This window comes from Pyrenophora tritici-repentis, chromosome 1 (genome assembly GCF_003171515.1).
Source record: "Pyrenophora tritici-repentis strain M4 chromosome 1, whole genome shotgun sequence".
NCBI classification, from domain to species: Eukaryota; Fungi; Ascomycota; class Dothideomycetes; order Pleosporales; family Pleosporaceae; genus Pyrenophora; species Pyrenophora tritici-repentis.
In genome coordinates, this window is record NC_089390.1 from 2,309,401 (window position 1) to 2,328,516 (window position 19,116).

Genomic DNA, 19,116 nt, shown 5'->3' on the forward strand with positions numbered 1-19,116 from the left:
GATCTTGACGTTAATTGTAAACGCCATTAATACCAATGATTGCGATGATACCCCCCCATCTCCTCTCTAGATTTATATCTAGCCACATGCCCGAGACTACTGCATTTGTCAACTACCACGATCTTCAGGCTACTAGAGACTCAGTGGTAGAGACCAAGAACTTCCTGATAGCATCCACATCTCTGTTTGAAACAGAGAAATAGGGATACGGCTGCGGCAGAGGAAGAAACGACTTCTTCCCATCTTTGCCACCGGTCAAACGAGCCAAGGGCCAGAATTCTTTGTTATCAGGGTCTCCGCCAGTAAGAGATTTATCGTGACTCATCCACCTTGACCCGGGGTGCCAGGTCTAACAACGACAGCATCTTCAGGTCTCAAGTAATCCCACCCGCCAGAGTCAAGATCGCAGTACCACGAGCTACTAGGAAAGAAGCGACGGGCAAAATCCGTAAACTCCAGCGAATATCCTGACTCTGGTCCTGCAGTGCCAAGAGCTTGTGCCCATGCCCCCCCACGCCCTCTTCACGTGTGGTTGTTCTGCATTGTTCTATGGCGTGCTCGGACCATATACTGTCTTTGTCGTCGCCGGACTTGTAGATCTCTTCAGTAGATGGATTGGAAGATGAGGGGTTTGTTGGTTGTATTTGCCTGTGTCATAACCTGCGCAGTCACCAAAAAACCCATTCGCCTTTTTCACACCAGGAGGTAAGCCAAGGGGACTTGAATTTGAAAGATCCTGGTGCAAAAGTAAGACACCAACGCCGGTTGCTATGATGACTCGTGATGAACGTAGCTTCCTCTAGAGATCGTCATCTATCGCAGTAGACAAGACGTCAACAACTGCATATGAGAACTGCGTTGATTGTCCTACGGAGTAGATACACAAGGTTATATACATAAGATATACGTAAGCACATAACGGCAAAGGAGTGAAAGTGAAGGTTGTAGAACATTCGGCCAAGAAGCATCGGGCCGATTCCAAGAAGGGTAGTCCTGAATGGCAACATCATCTACTGCGCCCATTACACTCCACTGCCCTGCTGCTGTGAACGGAACCCCTCTACCATACATACACAGACATTCATCACACAGAATAGCAGGCACCAAGACAGAAGTGAAGCGAAGCAGGGTATCTATTCGTGTTCACTAAAAAAACCCAGAGCCAATCCAGTATTACAAGCCAGTATGTACCCATTTAAGTGCAATGCTAGTGTGTGTGTTATGTGGCCGATTCCCCCCATCAACCCACTCTTAGTCCAATGAAAACAAGCCCTCGTAACGTCGTGAGTGAAAAAAAAAACATATTCGCTGTTATCAAACTTCAAACTCAGCATGTACGCCCTGTCATGCTAAAACTTTGTACATCCACCCCATCCCTCCCACGTGGAGTCATCTTCTACGCTTCTACTCCCCTCCCCTCCACTACACTATACACACACACTCATTTCCGTCTCCTCTTAGGACTCCGCCTCCTAGTCTCGTCCTCGACCTCTTCCACTGTCGCAGCCGGAGAGGTAGAATTCGAGCTCGCACTCTCCACCTTGGCAACATCTTCAGTCCCAATAGGCAACTTGGCGTCTGCAGTGGCATCAGGAACATCACCACTACCAGCACTCAAATCTACTTTGCCCACCGCATCCACCATTTCCTCGCCGGGAAACGTAAACGCCTCTGCACCGCCACTACCATCAGCCTCTCCGAACCCGGCAGTATCAAAGTTAAAATCGGGGAGCCCAGGGTTCTCGAAGCCGACATCCCCGCCCCCGGTGCGGTTTCCATTGTCGGTGAAAAAGTCGTCATCATGGACAAAGTTGTCAATGTTCAAATCATAATTCCCTGGTTCTCCTAGCGGGTTAGCGTCAAAATAGCCGTCTTGACCGTTTCCACCAGCACCAATACCCTCAATCTGACCCGTCGGGCTAAGCGGCAATATCCTTTCATGGATATTTTGGATCTTGTGGTTCTGTTGATCCGACAGCTTTTGCAGCATTTCGAGCTGTTGCTGTGTGGCTTGGTAGTGTGCTAGGTCATCAAGGAGACGAGCCATTTCGGGTGGGTTGGGGTTAGTAAGGGCATTGTTTGTGTTTTGGGCCGATGTGTTTGAGACGATTTGCGAGAGGACGTCGTTGCGTTGTTGTTGGGTGAGAGGCACGTGGCCATCTTGTGTTTGGTAATTTGAGAGGGCGGCGGCGTAATCAAAGTCTGGGGCTTGATTCGTGGACTGCCCAGCACTGGCGTTGGCGTCTTGTATTGCAGACATGATGGCGTCATTCTCGGGTACGGGTGTCAGATTGGATGGCGTGTCGGCCTTTGCTGGAGCACCGGATAGGCTGCTGTCTCTGCCCGTTGAAGTTGGGTATGGCGATTGGGACTGGGACTGCTGTCGGTTGAGTGGGACTGACTGCCTGAACACTGTCGGTCGGCTTCCAGAACGTCCTGTGGGGCTCGTGAGCGGTCTTGTGGTAGGGCTGATAGTTGTGGCACGGCCCGTCGTTGTCGGCTGCAGGAGCTCTTGGTTAGGACCGGGCGCGGGAAGAATGGCTAGTGGCTTCTTATTTCGCTGCACATGTGGAGACTTATTTGCTTCTTGCATAGGGTAGTCATCCACATCGACAACATTACCGTGGGGTTGTTGCCGTGATCCAGGGAACATGTCAGCAAGATTCATGTTGGCGTTGCCCTCTAGACTCCGATTGTAAAATGTGGCAAGGAATGTCAGGATGGCGTTGATTGAGTTCTCGTGGCGGTCATGCAGCGCTTGGAAGGATGTCGCTCTTGAGTACAGCTCTTCATTTTGGCGTTTGATTTGCGTCAAGACATTTGAAATTAGCTTTTGTTGCTGCTGAAGTTCTCGGACCTCGACCCGTAGACTGTTGTACTCAGATCGCGGGATCATGGCCATTTGTTCGTTCCCACGGACTGCCACTTCTTCAACGTAGCCCCCGCCTCCTGTGTCTTGAATGTACTTGCGATCTTCATCGCTGTCACCCTTGTGCTCTTCGTCCCGCTTTCGCTTGGGCCCGGCAGGCGGGTTCTTTGGTTTTTGGATTAGCCATAGTAACTCTTGTCTGCCACGCTTGAAGTATTTGTTGTAGTACTCGCTCGGTGCTTTCGCTTTTGTCTCGCTAGCTTTCATAGAGTTGTCCGACAATCCAACCTTCTTATGGAATCCATACATGTTCAGCTGCCGTACAAACGAGGCGTAGTTGTTATGCTTGAAGAGCTCGGGTATCAGCGTTCGCGCAAACTCGTCCTCGTCTAGAACGATGAAACTATTGCCGTCGTCGGACCATCGAATGAGGTTTTCGTTCTTGTTGTTATCGAGGAAACTATCGCGACGTTAGTACTGTCATGCAGGGCAAACAGACCCCGCATTTGAGTGGGGAGACGGCAACAAGAATGGGCAGACTTGAAGTAGCAAGGGGCTCGACTTACCTGCTCAGCTTCTGAACGAATGGCGGAATCTGCTTTCGCTTCGCCTGCGCATCCTTCTTCGCAAGTGCCGCCTTCTGCTCCAGCTCTTCGTCATCATCGACCGTCTCCCACTGCTGTGTCGGGCTTGGGAACCCGTCCCACTGGTTTCGCCGCGGGGCAGGTGCGAGTTGCTGGTTTGTGTTCCGCCGTACCAATTGTCCCGACATTTGCGCGTTGTCGTTGTAGCTGTCGAGCGACACGACCCGGTTGTGTCCACCGCCCATGCTGGTACCATAGTTGTCGTATAGGGGCGGATCGTTGAAGTTCATGTCACCGCCGGTTGCGGATTCGTTCCAGTTGATGTACTGATCGGCTGGCGCCGGGATATCGTGCTGGTATGTCTGCGTCGGTGCCTGTGGTGATGCGCCCGGTGCGCGCCGCTTGCGGTTGGACATGTGTGTTCGCGCGCTTCGCGTAGCCGCTTCAAGTAAAATGTTTGGTGGCTTTTGTTCCGTTGTGCGTATCCGCACCTCCTGGACACGTTGTGGAAAGATTCTTCACAAGTCCCCCGAGGCGACACAGCCTTGCAGCACGGTTCAAATCACAAGGACGTATAACGCGTGGATAAAAAGTCCAGGACCAGCGCTAGCCTCTGATGGTAAGGTCTAGACAGTGCGCTTTCGTCGCGGTTATGTAGGCCTTTACCCCGAATTGTTGTCTCTCGTTGTCGCCGTTTTACTGAACCACGATACAATTGTCCTCAAACAGTCGGTTGACTCGCACAAAGAATGTTTTAAAGACCAGCAAAGGGCGCAAATACCATGATCGACCTAGGCGGTTCTGGAAGGCAGCAGAGAGGCACAGGAAGGGCGTTGGAAGGCAGGCGTCGGCGGAGCAGGATGAGTCCGATCGCTAAGTTTTGGGGGAGAAATCCGGGGTACAAGGCCTCCAATGGCGAGGGAAATCGGTGGAAATGGTGTCGAAGAGTGTGCGCGACGTATCTATAGCAACCCCCCAGCCTGGTGAGGGAAGTGTAGGAAAGATAGGGTGGAAGCAGGTGCGGCCGCGTTGCGCATGTATGCTCGAACGATGAGATCAACTTCACCGTCCTGCACCGCCAGCGTCATTCGCTTAGCGCGCACTAGCATGACTCGTGGGCTCTACCTTGAACTTGCCGTGTCACTCGTACCATCTGAACCTCCTTCCACATCACAATATCCACATACACGTACGCATCGCCAACTTCTAAGGCCATCTGATGCCCAGCCACATGTGCCGATCGAGAGAACATCACAGACCCACCGGGACCTTGAGTCGGCCCGCCTGAGGTGGACTGATGGGAAATTGATTAAATGCGATAAGTCACCGCAGACATTCCGATGCTTCCCACCCGTTACACTACGGAAATGCCCACACGATGGCAAACTCTACTATGCAGAATGTTCTAGAAGCTTCTCATGACATGTATGCCCATATAGTCCGACATGAGGCCACGTTTGAGATCTCGATCACATCCTGCCCCAACCATGCCTTACGTGAAGCATTCTGGACTAACAGCCAATTTACAACACACCACACGACGACACTGACATCACCGACACGTCTCACTACCACTGTTAAAAACAAGTTTCAAGCAATTCAACTACCATTATCGTACTGCCGCGCCAGGCACACAGCAACGTCCTAAACTATAGTAATATCCAAGTGGAAAGGAGAGTAAATCAACTAAAAAGAACAGGAAACCTACACGTCCGACCGACCGTCCAACCCAGTGCCGAATGCGACCGCTCCCGCAAAACTGAAATATCTGTACTACAACATCGTCTGTGTGGCCCGTACGACCCAATATAATTTCTGAAACAACATATCCCATATGTTCATAAATGCTTTTTTTACTGTATCCAAAGGTGAAATGCGAGATTCGAGGGGCGCGGGCCCAATTTAGTTCTGGATGTAGTCTCTCTACCATCGTAGCATCATTCTCTTCGTATGCATCGTAAAGTCAATCCAGTGTAAGTAGCGAGGCCAAGTTGGTGGTATAGGCCGTTAAACGTTCGTCATCGGTGTCGTTCATGGGCGCCATCGCACGTCTCTTTTGAAGGAGGGATGATACGTGTGACGACTTCATTTCGTGCGTAGAGCTGAGATTTCGCTACTGTCCTACAAGAATTTCGACATTGGATTGTGATGATAGCTCGTCGCTTCCACGGTTTTGATGCCCGTTCTGTCGCGGGCGGCTAAAGCCCTGTCCTCGCTCGGGGAGAGGTCCACGAGGCTGTCTCGATGGACGGTCGTCGTAGTTGGTACTAAAAGTACGGTGGCCGCCAATAGGGCCGGGTGCATCCCAAGATGTCATCTGACGCAGGGAGCGCGGGCTGCCGTTTTGCGGGTAGCTAGAGTTTAGTTGCATCCGATTCATTTCCCTCTCGAGCAGGCCATCATCACGTTGGGACATGGAGCCTGTCGTTGGGGTGCCATTCGGGTTCGTCGAGCTTCCACTGTAACCGAGACCTTCAAGGGAGATGCCACCAGGACGGCCAATAGGATGGCTGGCCGTCGATGGTGCGGGTGAAGGTGTGTAAGATCTAAGATCGGCGTAAGACTTGGCACCGCGAAGATTTGGGACTGCGTTGAGCCCGCCAGGCGAATCAGGGAATCCGAGAAGGCCCGATGGCTGGCGATTGAAGGCGTTATAAAATCCACCCTCGGCGCGGACGTCACTGAAATCAGTGGTCGCTGCGCGATTAAGGTTTCGGCGTGGTTGCTCCATCTGGTTGCTGGGCATCTGAGGCATTGGTGGACTGAGCCCCTGGTTGTCATATACCTTGAAGATATGCACCTGTCGCTGATCGCCAGTGCCCTTTGAAATATGGGCAAGACCGAGCTGGTGAGCCAGTGTATGGATGGTGCGGCGCATAATAGGGGTCAACGTTGAAGGGAATGTCATGCTATCGCGATCCTTGGTTTCCTTGAAGAGCAGCAACTGGGTGTAAAAACTGAGCACCTGGGGGTCGTTGAGGTCGACGTCTGGATATTTTGGTTAGTTATGAATTCGGATGGGAGCACTCGAGATTCAAAGACATACCAACTGTCTTGGGTGCACTGCTTCCTCGCATGGCGGACACAGGCGAGGGTGAAGTAGCGGGCATGTGCGATGCAAGGGAGGTGAAGGAAGACTGTGACTGGAGACCGCCACCGAGAGGACGGTGTTGCTCCTCGAGCTGTCCGCGACGCTCACGCTTTTCACGTTCAATGCGCTCGCGTTCGGCCAGCGGCAGCATTTTCTTGTACTCGACGCGCAGCTTCCTGCCGTTGAGTTCAAAGTGGTTCATCGACTCGATGACAGCTGCCGTCTCCTCGGCGGTTGTGAAGTTGGCAAAAGCCAAGCCACGAAACACACCATTGTCAAAGTGATAGTTGAAGGCGTAAGGCAGGGGTAGGCGCAGTTCGGTCATGAGGTTTACGAGCTGCTCCTTCTTGACGGCAAAGGGAATATTCTTGATGACGATGGCGGTGGGGATGAGTTCCTCGTCGACATCGTGGCCGTAGCTGGTGTTCTGCATGGCGTTGAGGTTGTTGTTGCTGAGGGCGAAGCTAGGCAGACCCTGGGGCTGCTGCTGGTCCATCCATCCCTATTAGTGACAGATGTCAGTACAAGTACCAGTACCGGATTTCACATTGCCACGCTGGCGTGATGAGGATGCTTACCGTTGGCAGCGCACTGCGGCCTGCTCCGCCGCGCTGCTGCGACTTGATGCGAGCGGCACCGCCTCCGAGCGAGCCCAGGCCGCCGTTCTGGGAGAAGACAGTGTTGTTCCAGCCCTGGGGCGCGCCCATGTCGTAGCCGTAGGCGCCGGCGTGCATGGTTTGGTTCAGGCGCTCATAGGTACGCGGCTGGTCGTAGGAGCGCTGGTGTTCATCCTGCTGGTACATGTTGGACTGGGCCACTTGGCCGTAGGCGTCGAACTGGCGGGAAGGCATGCGATGCAAAGAGCCCGTCTGAGGCTGGTTTCGTTGGGCAATGGGCGACCGCGACGTCGTCTGGTCGTACCCGGAAGAGTACATTATATGCGGTTCAGATTAGGGGGTCTGTGGCGCAGTGGGAACCGTTGCTGAGGTCTGAGGTGCAAGATGAGCAGAAAATTAGGCCGGAGGTAAGAGTCGGGTGGCCCAAGCGCAAGTGTCGTGAAATGAGCGGAAGGCCAGCGTCGCAAACAATCAAAGGCGAATCGGAGGGATGAAAAGGGGGGAGATGACGCTCGAGCGGCCGTGGTCGAGGGCTGGCTGGTGAGGATGGCTAATGATCAGGGATTCCCGGCGGACCCAGCTCCAAAGTCCCCTTTCGAGCCGCACGTCTCAGTGGGACGCGAGCAACAGGCTAGCAGACGTCAGAGGGGTTCACTATCGCCAGGGACGACGCGACTGGTGGGTGGTGGCCTTGGTAGGGAGCAGGGAGGACGACTGAAGGCGACGCTTGGTGCGCAAAACTCGCCCACTACCCAAGACTAACGGCGCGGGGAGACGGCTGCACACGTGCGTTGCTCCGAAGCAACCAAGATATGAGTAATGGCAGCTGGGAAGGGATGGAATGGGCTGCGCGCTGGTGCATGCGAGACGAGAGTGACAGGTTCGCCGACAGACAGACGACAGACGGGATGGGGATGACTCCAAACGCGCTTGAGGCTGACGATATCATGTACCCGTGTAAGTATACGTCTGCCTTTGCCTCTGCCTCTGCCAGCAAGAGGCGGCGGCGGTGGCGGGCGGCCATGTGAGTAAGGCCCGTCTTTGCTGCTCGTACTCGCACGCCCAATCACGCTTGCATCTTGCATCGCCCGCTGCAGCTGCTGCAACCGTCGTGTGTCTGGCATTACCGGTACATACATTAGTTGTCAATCCCCCTCTCCGATGCACAACAGACGCGCATCCCCGGGCGCAGGCCTGGACAGATTGGACGGGTGCCCTGTATGTACACCAATTACTCGCGCTGCGCGCGCGGGACCCTTGGACCTTGGGCTGGATGGCCCAGCTTCACAAAAGGGAGGGCTGATGGCCCGGCGTTCTGGAAGTCGCCAGGTCGCGGCCCGGAGCGTTAGCTTCCCTGCTAATAACGTGGGACAGTCACATATACTTTCTTCTCCAATGCCGCCTTGTTACATGCAACCTGGGCTGTGACTGTAACTGCATCTTCTACATGTCCTGTTCAATCAGGTATGGACGGGGTTGCTGCGTTCGAGCCTGCCGTTGCAACGGGTGGAGAGGGTGAACGAGCCCAGCACGCGACTCGTCAGCTGCACGTTGCTTCCCCCGGGGCCACGGCCAATCTCCCGATACACGCTTCACCAGATGTGCACAGTGCTATGTACGTACAACGATATTTCATCAATGTCCCTATTCACGCATACATCCGCCAGCACAACCTTCATGCACACCCCTCGCCGCCTGCACCCTCCCACCAAAGCAGACGGCCGCGAGCCGAGGCGACGTTGCACCACATACTCACTGCAAACGCAAAAACTATTCGGCCAGGCCAGTGTCGAGTTTCACTGCCATCGTAGCCGCTACGAGACGATCGCGACGGCATTCCACTTTTGTCATGTCTCCGACTGGCTGACCACGACAGAAAAGCCTTGAAGGATCGCTTACACGCATGCATTGAAAATCATGTGATTCCGACCACTTGGGCGGACCCCTTTGGCGCGCCATCAATACATATCCAGTATCCATAGAGGTCCCGTTACTGCGGCTGGTAGCCTGACAGCTTATGCCATGGGCCGGTACCGTGGCCGCCTTCAGTCCTCAAAATCGAGCAGTCGTGACCACTCCGTCTCGCCTACGCGTCGGAATTCCGCGCCTGCTGCAAACTGCCCGCTCGCTTCCCATGCTTGCATGGTCGCCTGGTCATACGGCCCGTTGACATCTTCTTCCGGCGCATTCAGCCAGTGAAACTCCCACTGCACCGTCTCCGGATGCGGGTTCTTCCAGTCTTCTCCAGTCTCTCTCTTGTACTGTCGCATGATGGACTCGCGCGGAAGTTCGTAGATGTCCTCCACTCCGCGGTCCGAGAGCCGGCTTGCGCATTCTGTAATCGAATCGATCGCCTGCTTGGCTTTTGCTGCGGCTGCCTCTTGCGCGGGATCGACGTCGACCTCCATGGCCTGCTGCTTCTTCTTCTTGGCCCAGTTGCTGGTTACCCTCTTCTTCGGTGCAGCCTTACCGTAGCGTACGAGGGCCTCCATGGGTGTCTCGCCGACCTCCAAATGCATAATCAGATTTGACAAGACGTCGCTGGTAACAATCGAGTCCTCTGCCCTCTCGCGGGCCTTGATCTCAGCCTCCCTCTTCTCATGCGCCTCCTTTGCCTTTTTCATGTCTTTCTTAGAGATGCCCTCGAGCCATGAATCTTGGGCAGCCTCGGGATCGAATGCTTTGCGCACAAAGTTGCCAGCTTCGTCGAATCGGCCTTCCTCCTGTTCGGCGCGCATATTAAACGCATCGAGTTTGGGCGCATGCTTCTTCTTGCTGCCCGCACCAAGCTCCTCGTCCATGTCAGAACCAATTCGATCGCGCTCTTCGTCATCGCCCTCCTCGCTACTGCTCTCGACGTCTTCGGTGCGGCTCTTTGGGCCCTTTGTGAAATCTACTGCAACGTGACCCCCAGACTTGCTGTTCTCTTCTTGACCCTCAATCTCCTCGTCGTCCAAGAATCGCAACTGCTTCTTCTTGGTCTGGCCTCGATGTACTTCTTCATCTTGGTTGTCGTCCTTGTCCTCATCTGCGAACATATCGTCGTCGTCATCGTCGTCGTCTTTGGGGGGCTTTGGCTTCTTGCTGAACTGCGCCTCGGCACGAGCGTCGAAGTTCTCGGTGGAGCTGTCCGAATCGTAGCCATCGATGTTGACCGCGTTGCGCTTGATTCCTGAAGTTTTGCCTATAACGTCAGCTTCTAGTGCAGGGTCTTCATCATCATCTGCATCCGGAGCCAGCGTCGAGGGATTGCGGGGGTCGAAACGTGGTTTCTTGGTGGAGGGCTCGTCGGTGTCCAGGTGGTGGGTGCGCGTGAATTGCTCGCCAGCGCGCTTTGGGCGCGCCGGATTATATGTGCCACTAGAGCTAGCCATGATTCACGAGTGGGTGTCGTGTGGTGATCAAGTTGATGTTTGTCAACAATCTATCCCGGCTAGGCAGTGACGTCTTTGGGCATGTTCTAGAAATTTGGAGCTCGGACCAGTTGCGCGGTGTTCCACGGTTCCGACGTGCACAAACGGCGCAAACGGCTAGCCGCAGTGTTACCTATGGTTCGTCATCTCTAGTCGCATACATCTACTATTCTATCTCTCACCACCTCTTTCCTTCCAACTCGCGAATTTCTCCTGCTATCCAGCCACCACTGGCTACTCACCACAAACTTCACCCTACAACCTTTTGCAACCAACATGGTAGGTGCGACCCCACTACTTGCTCTCACTCCACTCACACATGCAGTTCAATCCAAACTTTTACGACCAAGACGATCCGATGGCCATGTACACATCCATGCGCCGTGGCGGCGCTCCCAGACGATTCGACGAATACTTCAGATGCTATCCTATTGTCATGTTGCCTGGCCCAGAGCGCGAAGAGGCAAACCACGGCGGCAAAGTGTTCCTTCCTCCTAGTGCTCTCGACAAACTCACCAGGCTGCACATTACATATCCCATGCTTTTCGAGCTCATAAACGGAAAAGAAGATGGCAAGAAGACACACGCAGGTGTTTTGGAATTCATCGCAGAAGAAGGCAAGATCTACCTTCCTCACTGGCTCATGGAGACACTCAAGCTCGAACCCGGCGATCTCCTCCAGGTCAAATCGACCGATATACCTCTTGGCACCTTCATCAAGCTACAACCTCAAGATTCTTCCTTTCTCGACATTTCAGACCCCAAAGCCGTCCTCGAAAACGCGTTTCGCAACTTCTCCTGCCTTACCACCGGCGACATCTTCACATTCTCGTACAACGACAACGTCTACAGCATAGCTGTCTTAGAGACAAAGCCAGAGCATCCGAGCAAGGCTGTATGCACCATCGAAACTGATCTGTCAGTCGACTTTGCACCACCCGTAGGCTACCAAGAGCCGCAGCGAACAAGCGGAACAAGCACTCCACGCAGCGGGAAGGGCGTCATGGCTGGTAAAGGAGGTACTCTACACTCACACGGCACCATGGCAGAGGCGATCAACTATGCAGCTATTGCACCATCAGCAACAACTGCTGCTAGCGGAGCCAAGGCGACATCATCCCATTTCCTCACCGCCGGCCACAAGCTCTTGAAGAAGGGCAGCAAGGCACCCACTCCACAAGCTTCTACACCTGTCGCAGGAAAGTCGACGAACCCACCTCCTACAGTAAGGCGCACAAACGGGCCGCAACCACTGAGGTTACCCCCGAACAAGCTGTTCTTCGGGTACGAGATCAAGCCACTCAAGGGCAAGGAAGAGGAGGGCGAGCAGAAGGAGTCGAAGCACTTTGATGGTTCGGGCCAGACGCTGCGAAAGAAGAAGGGAGACAAGTGAGGTAGATACCCCAGGCTGCGGAGATAGGAACGATAAAAGAAGCATTTCACGGCGCTGAAACGGGATGTGCAGATCTGCAAATGAACATGGCGTATGGAGTTTGAGCAGAACATATACCTCATAGTTTGATGCAAATAACAGTGGATATAACTGGTTGCACGTTATTCTGGTCTTTTCGTACATACTGTATTCCTTTTATCTCTTGGCAAGGTATGCCGATGAGATAATACGTACTCCTATGTGGTGAGATGACACCAGCACTTCTATGGCGATACCTCCACGGCAAGAGCAAAGGGAACACATTACGCATATATTTGTGTGCGAATTAATCAATCGTTATACTATCCACCGAGATCTTGATCCCGACTACCCCATGCAAAATCCTTGGGCATTGCAATTTGACGTCCTCATCATATCAAAATCGAGCACTGGCACCTTAATATCCACCGAGGCTCACAGAACACAGACAGAATGTGGTGTCAACTCCACATGCCTCTTTTCATCGCCGACAAACACCGAGATCTCCCATGTCCTCCTCGTTACCGACCTCATCCTTGACCTTCTTTTCCTCACTCTCGCTACCTTCCTCAACCTCAACCGCAGCCTTGGCCTTCTTGGGCGTCTTGGGCTTACGCGCGCGCGGCTTCTTGGATGGTGTCTGCTCGGCGTCATCGGCGTCATCGACACCTGCGTCCTCTACATCGCGTTTGGTGGGCGTCTTCTTCTTGCTGGGAGTCTTCTTCGTGGCGCCACCTTCAGGAAGAGTCCAACCCATGGAGTCGTAGAAGTCGCGCTGTTTGACACGGAGGGCGGAGATGCGGTTGCGGATGCTGCCAATGGTGGTGCCTGGGTGGAGGGTCAGTCGGTAGAAAATGTTAGGGAGTGGGGTGGGAGGCACTTACCAGGGAAGGCGGTGGTGAGCTGCTCATACTCTTCCGGCTTGACATAGCGGCCTTGGGTGATGAGGAGGAGCTTTAGGTGGGGATGTTAGCATGGGTGCGCTGGGGTGCGCATGAGGTGCGGTGTGTGTACCTTGTTGTCGTTGGGGCCTTCCCATTTGAAGGGCTGGATGTTGTTAGATACGTTTTGATCATGAGTTTGGTGTCTACTTACACCCTCACTGACATCGCCGCTGGCAGAGACCGCTTTCTTGGGGGCCATAATGCTTGTTGTAATTGGAGTATACAGGTAGTGTTTGGGTGAGCTGGCACGGTACTCGAGTGGTTGAGAAGAGACTTGGAGGGCAGATGCTGGGATTACTTTATGCGTTTCTTGTGCGCAGAGACGCAGAGCGGGGGAGGCGAGTGTAAGTGTGTGGTGAAGAAGATGGTCAAAGTATCATACGGCACGTGGTGCGGTTGGTGAGAACTACTTCAGGACATAGAGCTCTGCACAACATGGCTCACTCTCACCGTGAATTACGTGCGCATAGTATCAACGGCTTGAATACAGTATCGGCACTGCAAGAATTTAAGTATAAAAAAACACTTGTATGGCCAGACGTTTGTAACACTCGACAGCGACCATGACATCCTGATAGATAATTGCGCATGCTCCACACCAAGGTCGATTCGGGCTGCAAAAGACTCAGTAGAGTGTTTTATACTACAACTCTGCTCGCTTTGAGGTTGGAATGTTCTGGATCCGGCTATCCTGAATTCTGCGACGACGCCATCCACAATGGGGCTCTTCTGCTCCAATTCCGCAGCAATCTCTTTTTCGCCCTCAGTCTACCTCCGCGGCCCATTCGGTGTATATCATTATCTTCGCCGGCAGGGTGAAGAGAAATTGGACATGTGAATAGATGGCTAGGTATCATTTGCCTCATGAACATCGTGCGCCGACATCTGGAAGTCCTTCATCAAGTAGAGAGCGGCTAGATGGCACTGTAGGCGAGACTGCCGTCCTTACATCTGACCCGTGCGTACACTGACGTTTGAATTGATACCTAGGTACCCATGACGGCCTTTCGGCTATGGTCGATATAGGATTAGATGATTTACAAAGACGAGAACGGGCGATTACTAACAAGAAGACAACACGATTGCCGGACTAGACTCCGATGCCGATCTTGGGATCACGAAATTGATACCGCTGTCATATTGCATTCTCACCGCCGCGCAAAGTACTAACCTTGGCCCACCCGAGTTATTATAGCGACGCCATATACGAGCGGGCAATCTCTAGTCTACGGCAGAGGTCGTCAAGCACGGAAATGGAAGGCATACCCGGAATATCTCCTGATAAAGTCGTCGTACGCTGAATCCCAAGAATGAGGCTTCGGGAGAAGACAAGCGAATATGAGGCTATGTAGGCCTTGACTAATCACTTTGACCTCGTATTGCCCGACGGAAGCGCTGGTCCGCAGAAGCGTGGAGGTGTACGTACGCGTGGGCGGAGTGGAAACATGTGACTTGGGCATCGGCCCCGGACCTCGGATCCGGGGGAGCTTCATTCCAGCCAAATTAAAAAGGAAGAAAAAAAAATCTTGATATCTTTGTCATCGGGCATCGGTGCCCCTGCCACGGTGCGGGTGTGTAGCTACAAAGTGTCAAGCGTGAACGGGACGATGTTCAGGCGTAGCCTAGGTGTTTCAGCGCTGTGGCGGCGTCGGCGAAGGCGCCCAGACATTTAGGGCTGACGTATGCGGGTGGCGCGTTCTGTGGCCAGTGCACATGTTGTACCGGTACCTCTTGCCAGGTTTCTCGCCTACCATCCCGTCTGATATTCTACGAAAACATCGACATGGCGCATGGAGATCGTCAGCAATCACCAATACAGGCCATGGTGCCGTATAATTCGCAAGCTTATCTCCACAAGTCTCTAGCACCAGTGCGTTGTACATTCGCGCATGACACCGGCTCTTTTCTCGTCAGCCCAACTGTTCCTCCACAGCTCCCGCTTATGGCACCACTTTTGCAAGTAACGTTTACAGGCAGCATACTGCCGCAATTGAATGCCAACAAATGCATCTTACCCAACCATTTGAACTGGGCCAAACCAAAGACAATGGCCGGAGGCTGTCCGCATGACCAAGCCTTCCGCTGAGACATGTCCAAGATCATGCACTCTGCCTAGGCTTGCTATTCGACCGCCAAGGGATCCGCTCGAAGTTGAGGTAGGAAGCCTTTTGTGGTGGCTCTGTATGCAACATGTATTCCCCTGCCCGCACGTGGGCGTCTGCGGGCTGATCTACCCGATTCGGGCCTCGCTTCTGAGATTGTCTTTACGCTTGGCCTTGTCAACGGCTCTATTGTTTCCGCATCTAATCGCTTGATAAAAGATGAGTAAAATGTCGAGATCGGATCGGCCTGCAGTCGGACATTGGTCGGCTCACGTCAGTGTCAACCTTGGAGCAGTTCCCTACATACCAAGCACGCTTTGCCTCGGACTTCCCTATCCAATGTCTTCCAGCAATCGTATACACTCTGACTCGTCCCCAACTCCACTTCGACAGCCGTCTTCTCATCGTTCATCCTTCTTTCCACTTTTTTTTCGTCAGACGCTCCCCTATCACCATTTCTTGGCACCATGTGTATTCGCGTAGTCGAGAAGTTCCCTGTCTGTGGCTGCATCTACCATGTTCACTCGGTGGATCGTTGCGCCTCTTATGGAAGGCATCCAGTCGTGGACAGAATCATATGGGTTGGGGCTTCCTGTCCGGATCATGGTGGACAGTCACGCTGGACAGTGCCTATCGGAAGGACCGGCAACGTAGACAGCTCCCCGCATCTACTCACAATGCCGACTACCAGCATGAGCCTGTTCATGCGAGACATTTGCTTCAAATAGCATCATGGAGGCGTCAGAGCTCGAATCTGGTACATGCTCACATCGGACGACATGCACAGCACACGGTTGGTACCTTTGGTGATGTTGTTTGGTACCAAAACTAACGGATTGGTATCTCAAGTACACCTGCAATTGCGAACAGTATTTCAAGATTGTTAGGAGACTCGAATGTGACACGAGTCCATCTGCCGGCGTGCAGTCAACACCCACCGTCGAAACGTTGGTATCTTCACAGAGCGGAACGCCATTCCCAAGCTACCAGGGACTAGACGCAACACATGGAAGAGGAGGAAATAAGACCAAGCTGTAAATGTACGCATGCAGACATTCCTCGAACCGGCCCAATACGGACCAACAGATCCGCGAGATGACTCATTATGATTACGAAAGAGAGTACAAGGACAATATATCGATAATCAATAAGACGAACTCCCTGTTCACCATGAAAAGCCACTACCCGTCGTCAATCTATGTTCTGTCGGCTAGGGTACCGCTCCCCACACTGCTCCCCGTATCGCAGACCTCTCGGAAATACAACTACACTGCGTCGCTCTTGCTCTCTACGCTCTTCAGTACGAACCGACTCGTGCCTGAGGGACTCTGCAATCGGTGACGACACACTCCTCTGAGTGCGTATACTGACTGAGCCCAGACTGCGTACGATGTTCTCCGCGGCAATGCGGAGCCGATCCTCCTCTATGCTAGCAAGTCTCAGCCGCACAGATGGGGGACACTGTGTGGGTGTCTCACTTCGCACCGTTGATCCAGCGTTGTATACACTAGAAGGTCTCGGAGAGATAGTGCCCGGTCCCGATTGTGACTGTCTCCTAGTGACAGGAAGCGACTGTCTGCCATAGGGACGAAGTGGTTTCCTGTTGGAGGGATGTGGCTGTCTGTTGGATGGATGGGGCGTCTCCATGTCTGGAATATACGACTGGCTGTTCAAAGACCTGAGGCTAGTGACGCTCGAGTTTGGGACATCAGACCCTGCCCAGTCAACAGATTTGGTGCGTTCCACGTGGGTACCCGAGCGCATCATCGTTTCCATGAGAAGGATGTTCGATTCGGAGTCCATGGTTGGCGTTGCAGAGCGCTCGAGATGAGGCGTACGCTGGATCTTACTCTGGCGAATCGAGTAGTTGCTCAGCAACGGATACTCAGTCAGCCTGCTCCTCGCTTCTTTGACATTACGCTGGAGTGCCACAAGGCGCTCAATGTCGCGTTTCAGTTCCCACTGCGCGATGAGATTAAGCTGCACATCCTCTTCAAGATTAGTCGCGCACAGACTGTCTCCCTCTTCATACTGGCTCTCCCTGCCGCCGGGCGTCATCACTCCGGTGCCGAAGCTATACGTGGACGGGCTGACAGAACGCTGTTCACTCTCGCTAAAAGCCTCCTCGAGAACCATTCTGTTCTCGTTGTACTGAAGTGCCCGAGCTTTCAGCGCATAGTCCTGCAGCCCCACGGCCAAGCATGCACTCGCCCTTGCCACTTGGCTCACAGTGTGGTGCTTGGATCGATATGTGCACGGCGTAAACACGCCTGGAGATGGTAATTGCCTCGTCAGCATCTCGGGCCACGGAATTTCCTTCTCCTTCGCCTCCTCATCTTTCATGGAAATGAACATTTCCACCAGCAAAGCATCAGGGTCGTCGATGCAGAGAGCGCGTTCTTGTCGTTCTCGGTTGAGTGTGCAGACGTCTTTGTAGAAGACGTCGGCTACGACGGCGGAAAAGGGATGAGTGATTGTGGTTCGTTCGAGGTTGGAGAGGGAGTATGTGGAGTCTGCGTGGCATGTTAGCGGGTCCTAGACGGGGTTTAGGGAAATCAGTGTGCTAGTGCAAGCAACAAATATGAAATACATACTATTCTGATCATCCCCCAACACGTGATCAACAGCCTCATTCATTTGCGCCATGGCAGAGGACCAATACGACCGTGCTTCGTCCATCTCTTGCTGTGTGATGCATGCTCTCTGTTCTTCTGCCATGCGCTGATTCGCATACTCGTACTGAACAGCCATCTGGCTTTCCCTGTCTTCATGAGTGTTTGAAGGCAGTTCCGCCACACTGACTTCATCACTAGCACCTTCGACGAAACTCCACGGCCGAGATGCTGGTACGCCTACTGGGTGTAGTGGAGAATCTGCGACGGTGCTGGAAGGTGAGCTGGCTGCCGTGTTGTTGGCATTGTTGTCGTTGACGGTGTAGATACCACCACACGCCGTGTACGTCGACGAACCCACCTTCTCTGTTTCTCCTTGTTCCTGATCCTGCCCTTGCTCTTCCACTAACCCCTGTTCTTTCCTCTCAAAATGACCATCGAACCTCCGCGTCCTCATACCATCATCCCTCTCACACTCATCCCTGCCCATAGCACCGACCTCCCCACTCTCATACTTCTGAACTCGATCTGACAGCAAGGGACTGAGGCGGTGACTTTTCAACGGAAGAACAGGTGGGCTGGACGCCATTTCCGGGCTAGAACTTGAAAGCATAGATTTTAGTAGGCGTGTAGGTGTGGATGCTACTCGACATTTGAAAGATGAGAAGAGAGGGGGAGGTGAGGAGGGGGGTGTTGTGGAAATGCGGTTGTGGCTTTTGTTGGGGGTAGGGCTATCCGAACCACCAAAGGAACACAAGGATGAAGAGCGAAATGAAGAGATGGGAGAGGAGGTGTAGGGATTACGTGTTTGTTCCGGGGGGTGTAGGTTCTGTGGGCTTGGGGGAGTGTGGTACATGATTGCGATGTTTCTTCCAAGGATGGAATAAGACGAGAAAAGAGGTGAAGAAGAGAACAAAACTCAGAGGGACGAAGCAGCTGTTTTATGCTACCTGTTGTACACATTTTTCTTGGTTTCCCAATACCTTACCCCTCTCCTCGGCCATACAGATGACTGCAGCTGTGATGTGTAGTCTGGCTCTAAGGGTGGCTCAGGGTCTAGATGATACCATTGCTCTTCTCTTGCATCTGATGAACGGACGGTATGGAAGGATATATGTGTCACCCATTGCATGTTATATATGTGAGAAGGAATTGGCTGGCTAGTCGTTCCGAATCTTTTGCTAGGCTTCATATTGCCGTGTGGAGATCGGGTAGGGCCAAAAGAATGGGAAATTCTCAAGAATCAAGCGAGGTACAATGTCCATCTTCATGTCCTTTGTGATTGACGTTGACAGTATATTGGAAAATCCATTCTCCACGCAAAAATCAGTTCATGATGGCTGAACGAAAAAGGGGGGTGCGTGCCAGTTGTGCATATCCTCCATACCGCGTTCCAAGGTCGGTAGCGGGGAAAGCAGAGGCAGAGTACAGCACGTTCAGTACCGGTACCGTGCTAGTCAGGTCCGACGATAC

General features: G+C 53.2%; 6 protein-coding genes across 6 annotated transcripts; 1 reads left to right on the top strand and 5 right to left on the bottom strand.

The window, feature by feature from the left end:
* Positions 1-1,321: 1,321 nt before the first annotated feature.
* On the bottom strand, positions 1,322-3,869 carry PtrM4_009230 (uncharacterized protein; the record flags this gene model as incomplete). Its single annotated transcript, XM_001930894.2, has 3 exons — positions 1,322-1,326; positions 1,534-3,329; positions 3,436-3,869. The coding sequence occupies 3 exons, from the start codon at positions 3,867-3,869 to the stop codon at positions 1,322-1,324; spliced, it is 2,235 nt and encodes a 744-aa protein (XP_001930929.2).
* Positions 3,870-5,566: 1,697 nt separating this feature from the next.
* On the bottom strand, positions 5,567-7,479 carry PtrM4_009240 (RNA-binding protein (RRM domain); the record flags this gene model as incomplete). The annotated part of the gene is made up of 3 exons (XM_001930895.2): positions 5,567-6,441; positions 6,500-7,046; positions 7,123-7,479. The coding sequence occupies 3 exons, from the start codon at positions 7,477-7,479 to the stop codon at positions 5,567-5,569; spliced, it is 1,779 nt and encodes a 592-aa protein (XP_001930930.1).
* Positions 7,480-9,206: 1,727 nt separating this feature from the next.
* Positions 9,207-10,535, bottom strand: PtrM4_009250 (GYF multi-domain protein; the record flags this gene model as incomplete). The annotated part of the gene is made up of 2 exons (XM_066102925.1): positions 9,207-10,147; positions 10,265-10,535. 2 exons carry the CDS (start codon positions 10,533-10,535, stop codon positions 9,207-9,209), a joined length of 1,212 nt encoding a protein of 403 aa, XP_065965127.1.
* Positions 10,536-10,850: 315 nt separating this feature from the next.
* On the top strand, positions 10,851-11,967 carry PtrM4_009260 (UFD1, Ubiquitin fusion-degradation protein; the record flags this gene model as incomplete). Its single annotated transcript, XM_001930897.2, has 2 exons — positions 10,851-10,853; positions 10,900-11,967. The coding sequence occupies 2 exons, from the start codon at positions 10,851-10,853 to the stop codon at positions 11,965-11,967; spliced, it is 1,071 nt and encodes a 356-aa protein (XP_001930932.2).
* A 499-nt stretch (positions 11,968-12,466) lies between these two features.
* On the bottom strand, positions 12,467-13,128 carry PtrM4_009270 (Adeno-PV multi-domain protein; the record flags this gene model as incomplete). Its single annotated transcript, XM_066102926.1, has 3 exons — positions 12,467-12,813; positions 12,870-12,939; positions 13,000-13,128. The coding sequence occupies 3 exons, from the start codon at positions 13,126-13,128 to the stop codon at positions 12,467-12,469; spliced, it is 546 nt and encodes a 181-aa protein (XP_065965128.1).
* A 3,094-nt stretch (positions 13,129-16,222) lies between these two features.
* PtrM4_009280 (uncharacterized protein) lies at positions 16,223-18,232 on the bottom strand (the record flags this gene model as incomplete). Its single annotated transcript, XM_001930899.1, has 2 exons — positions 16,223-17,544; positions 17,626-18,232. 2 exons carry the CDS (start codon positions 18,230-18,232, stop codon positions 16,223-16,225), a joined length of 1,929 nt encoding a protein of 642 aa, XP_001930934.1.
* Between the last annotated feature and the right edge of the window lie 884 nt (positions 18,233-19,116).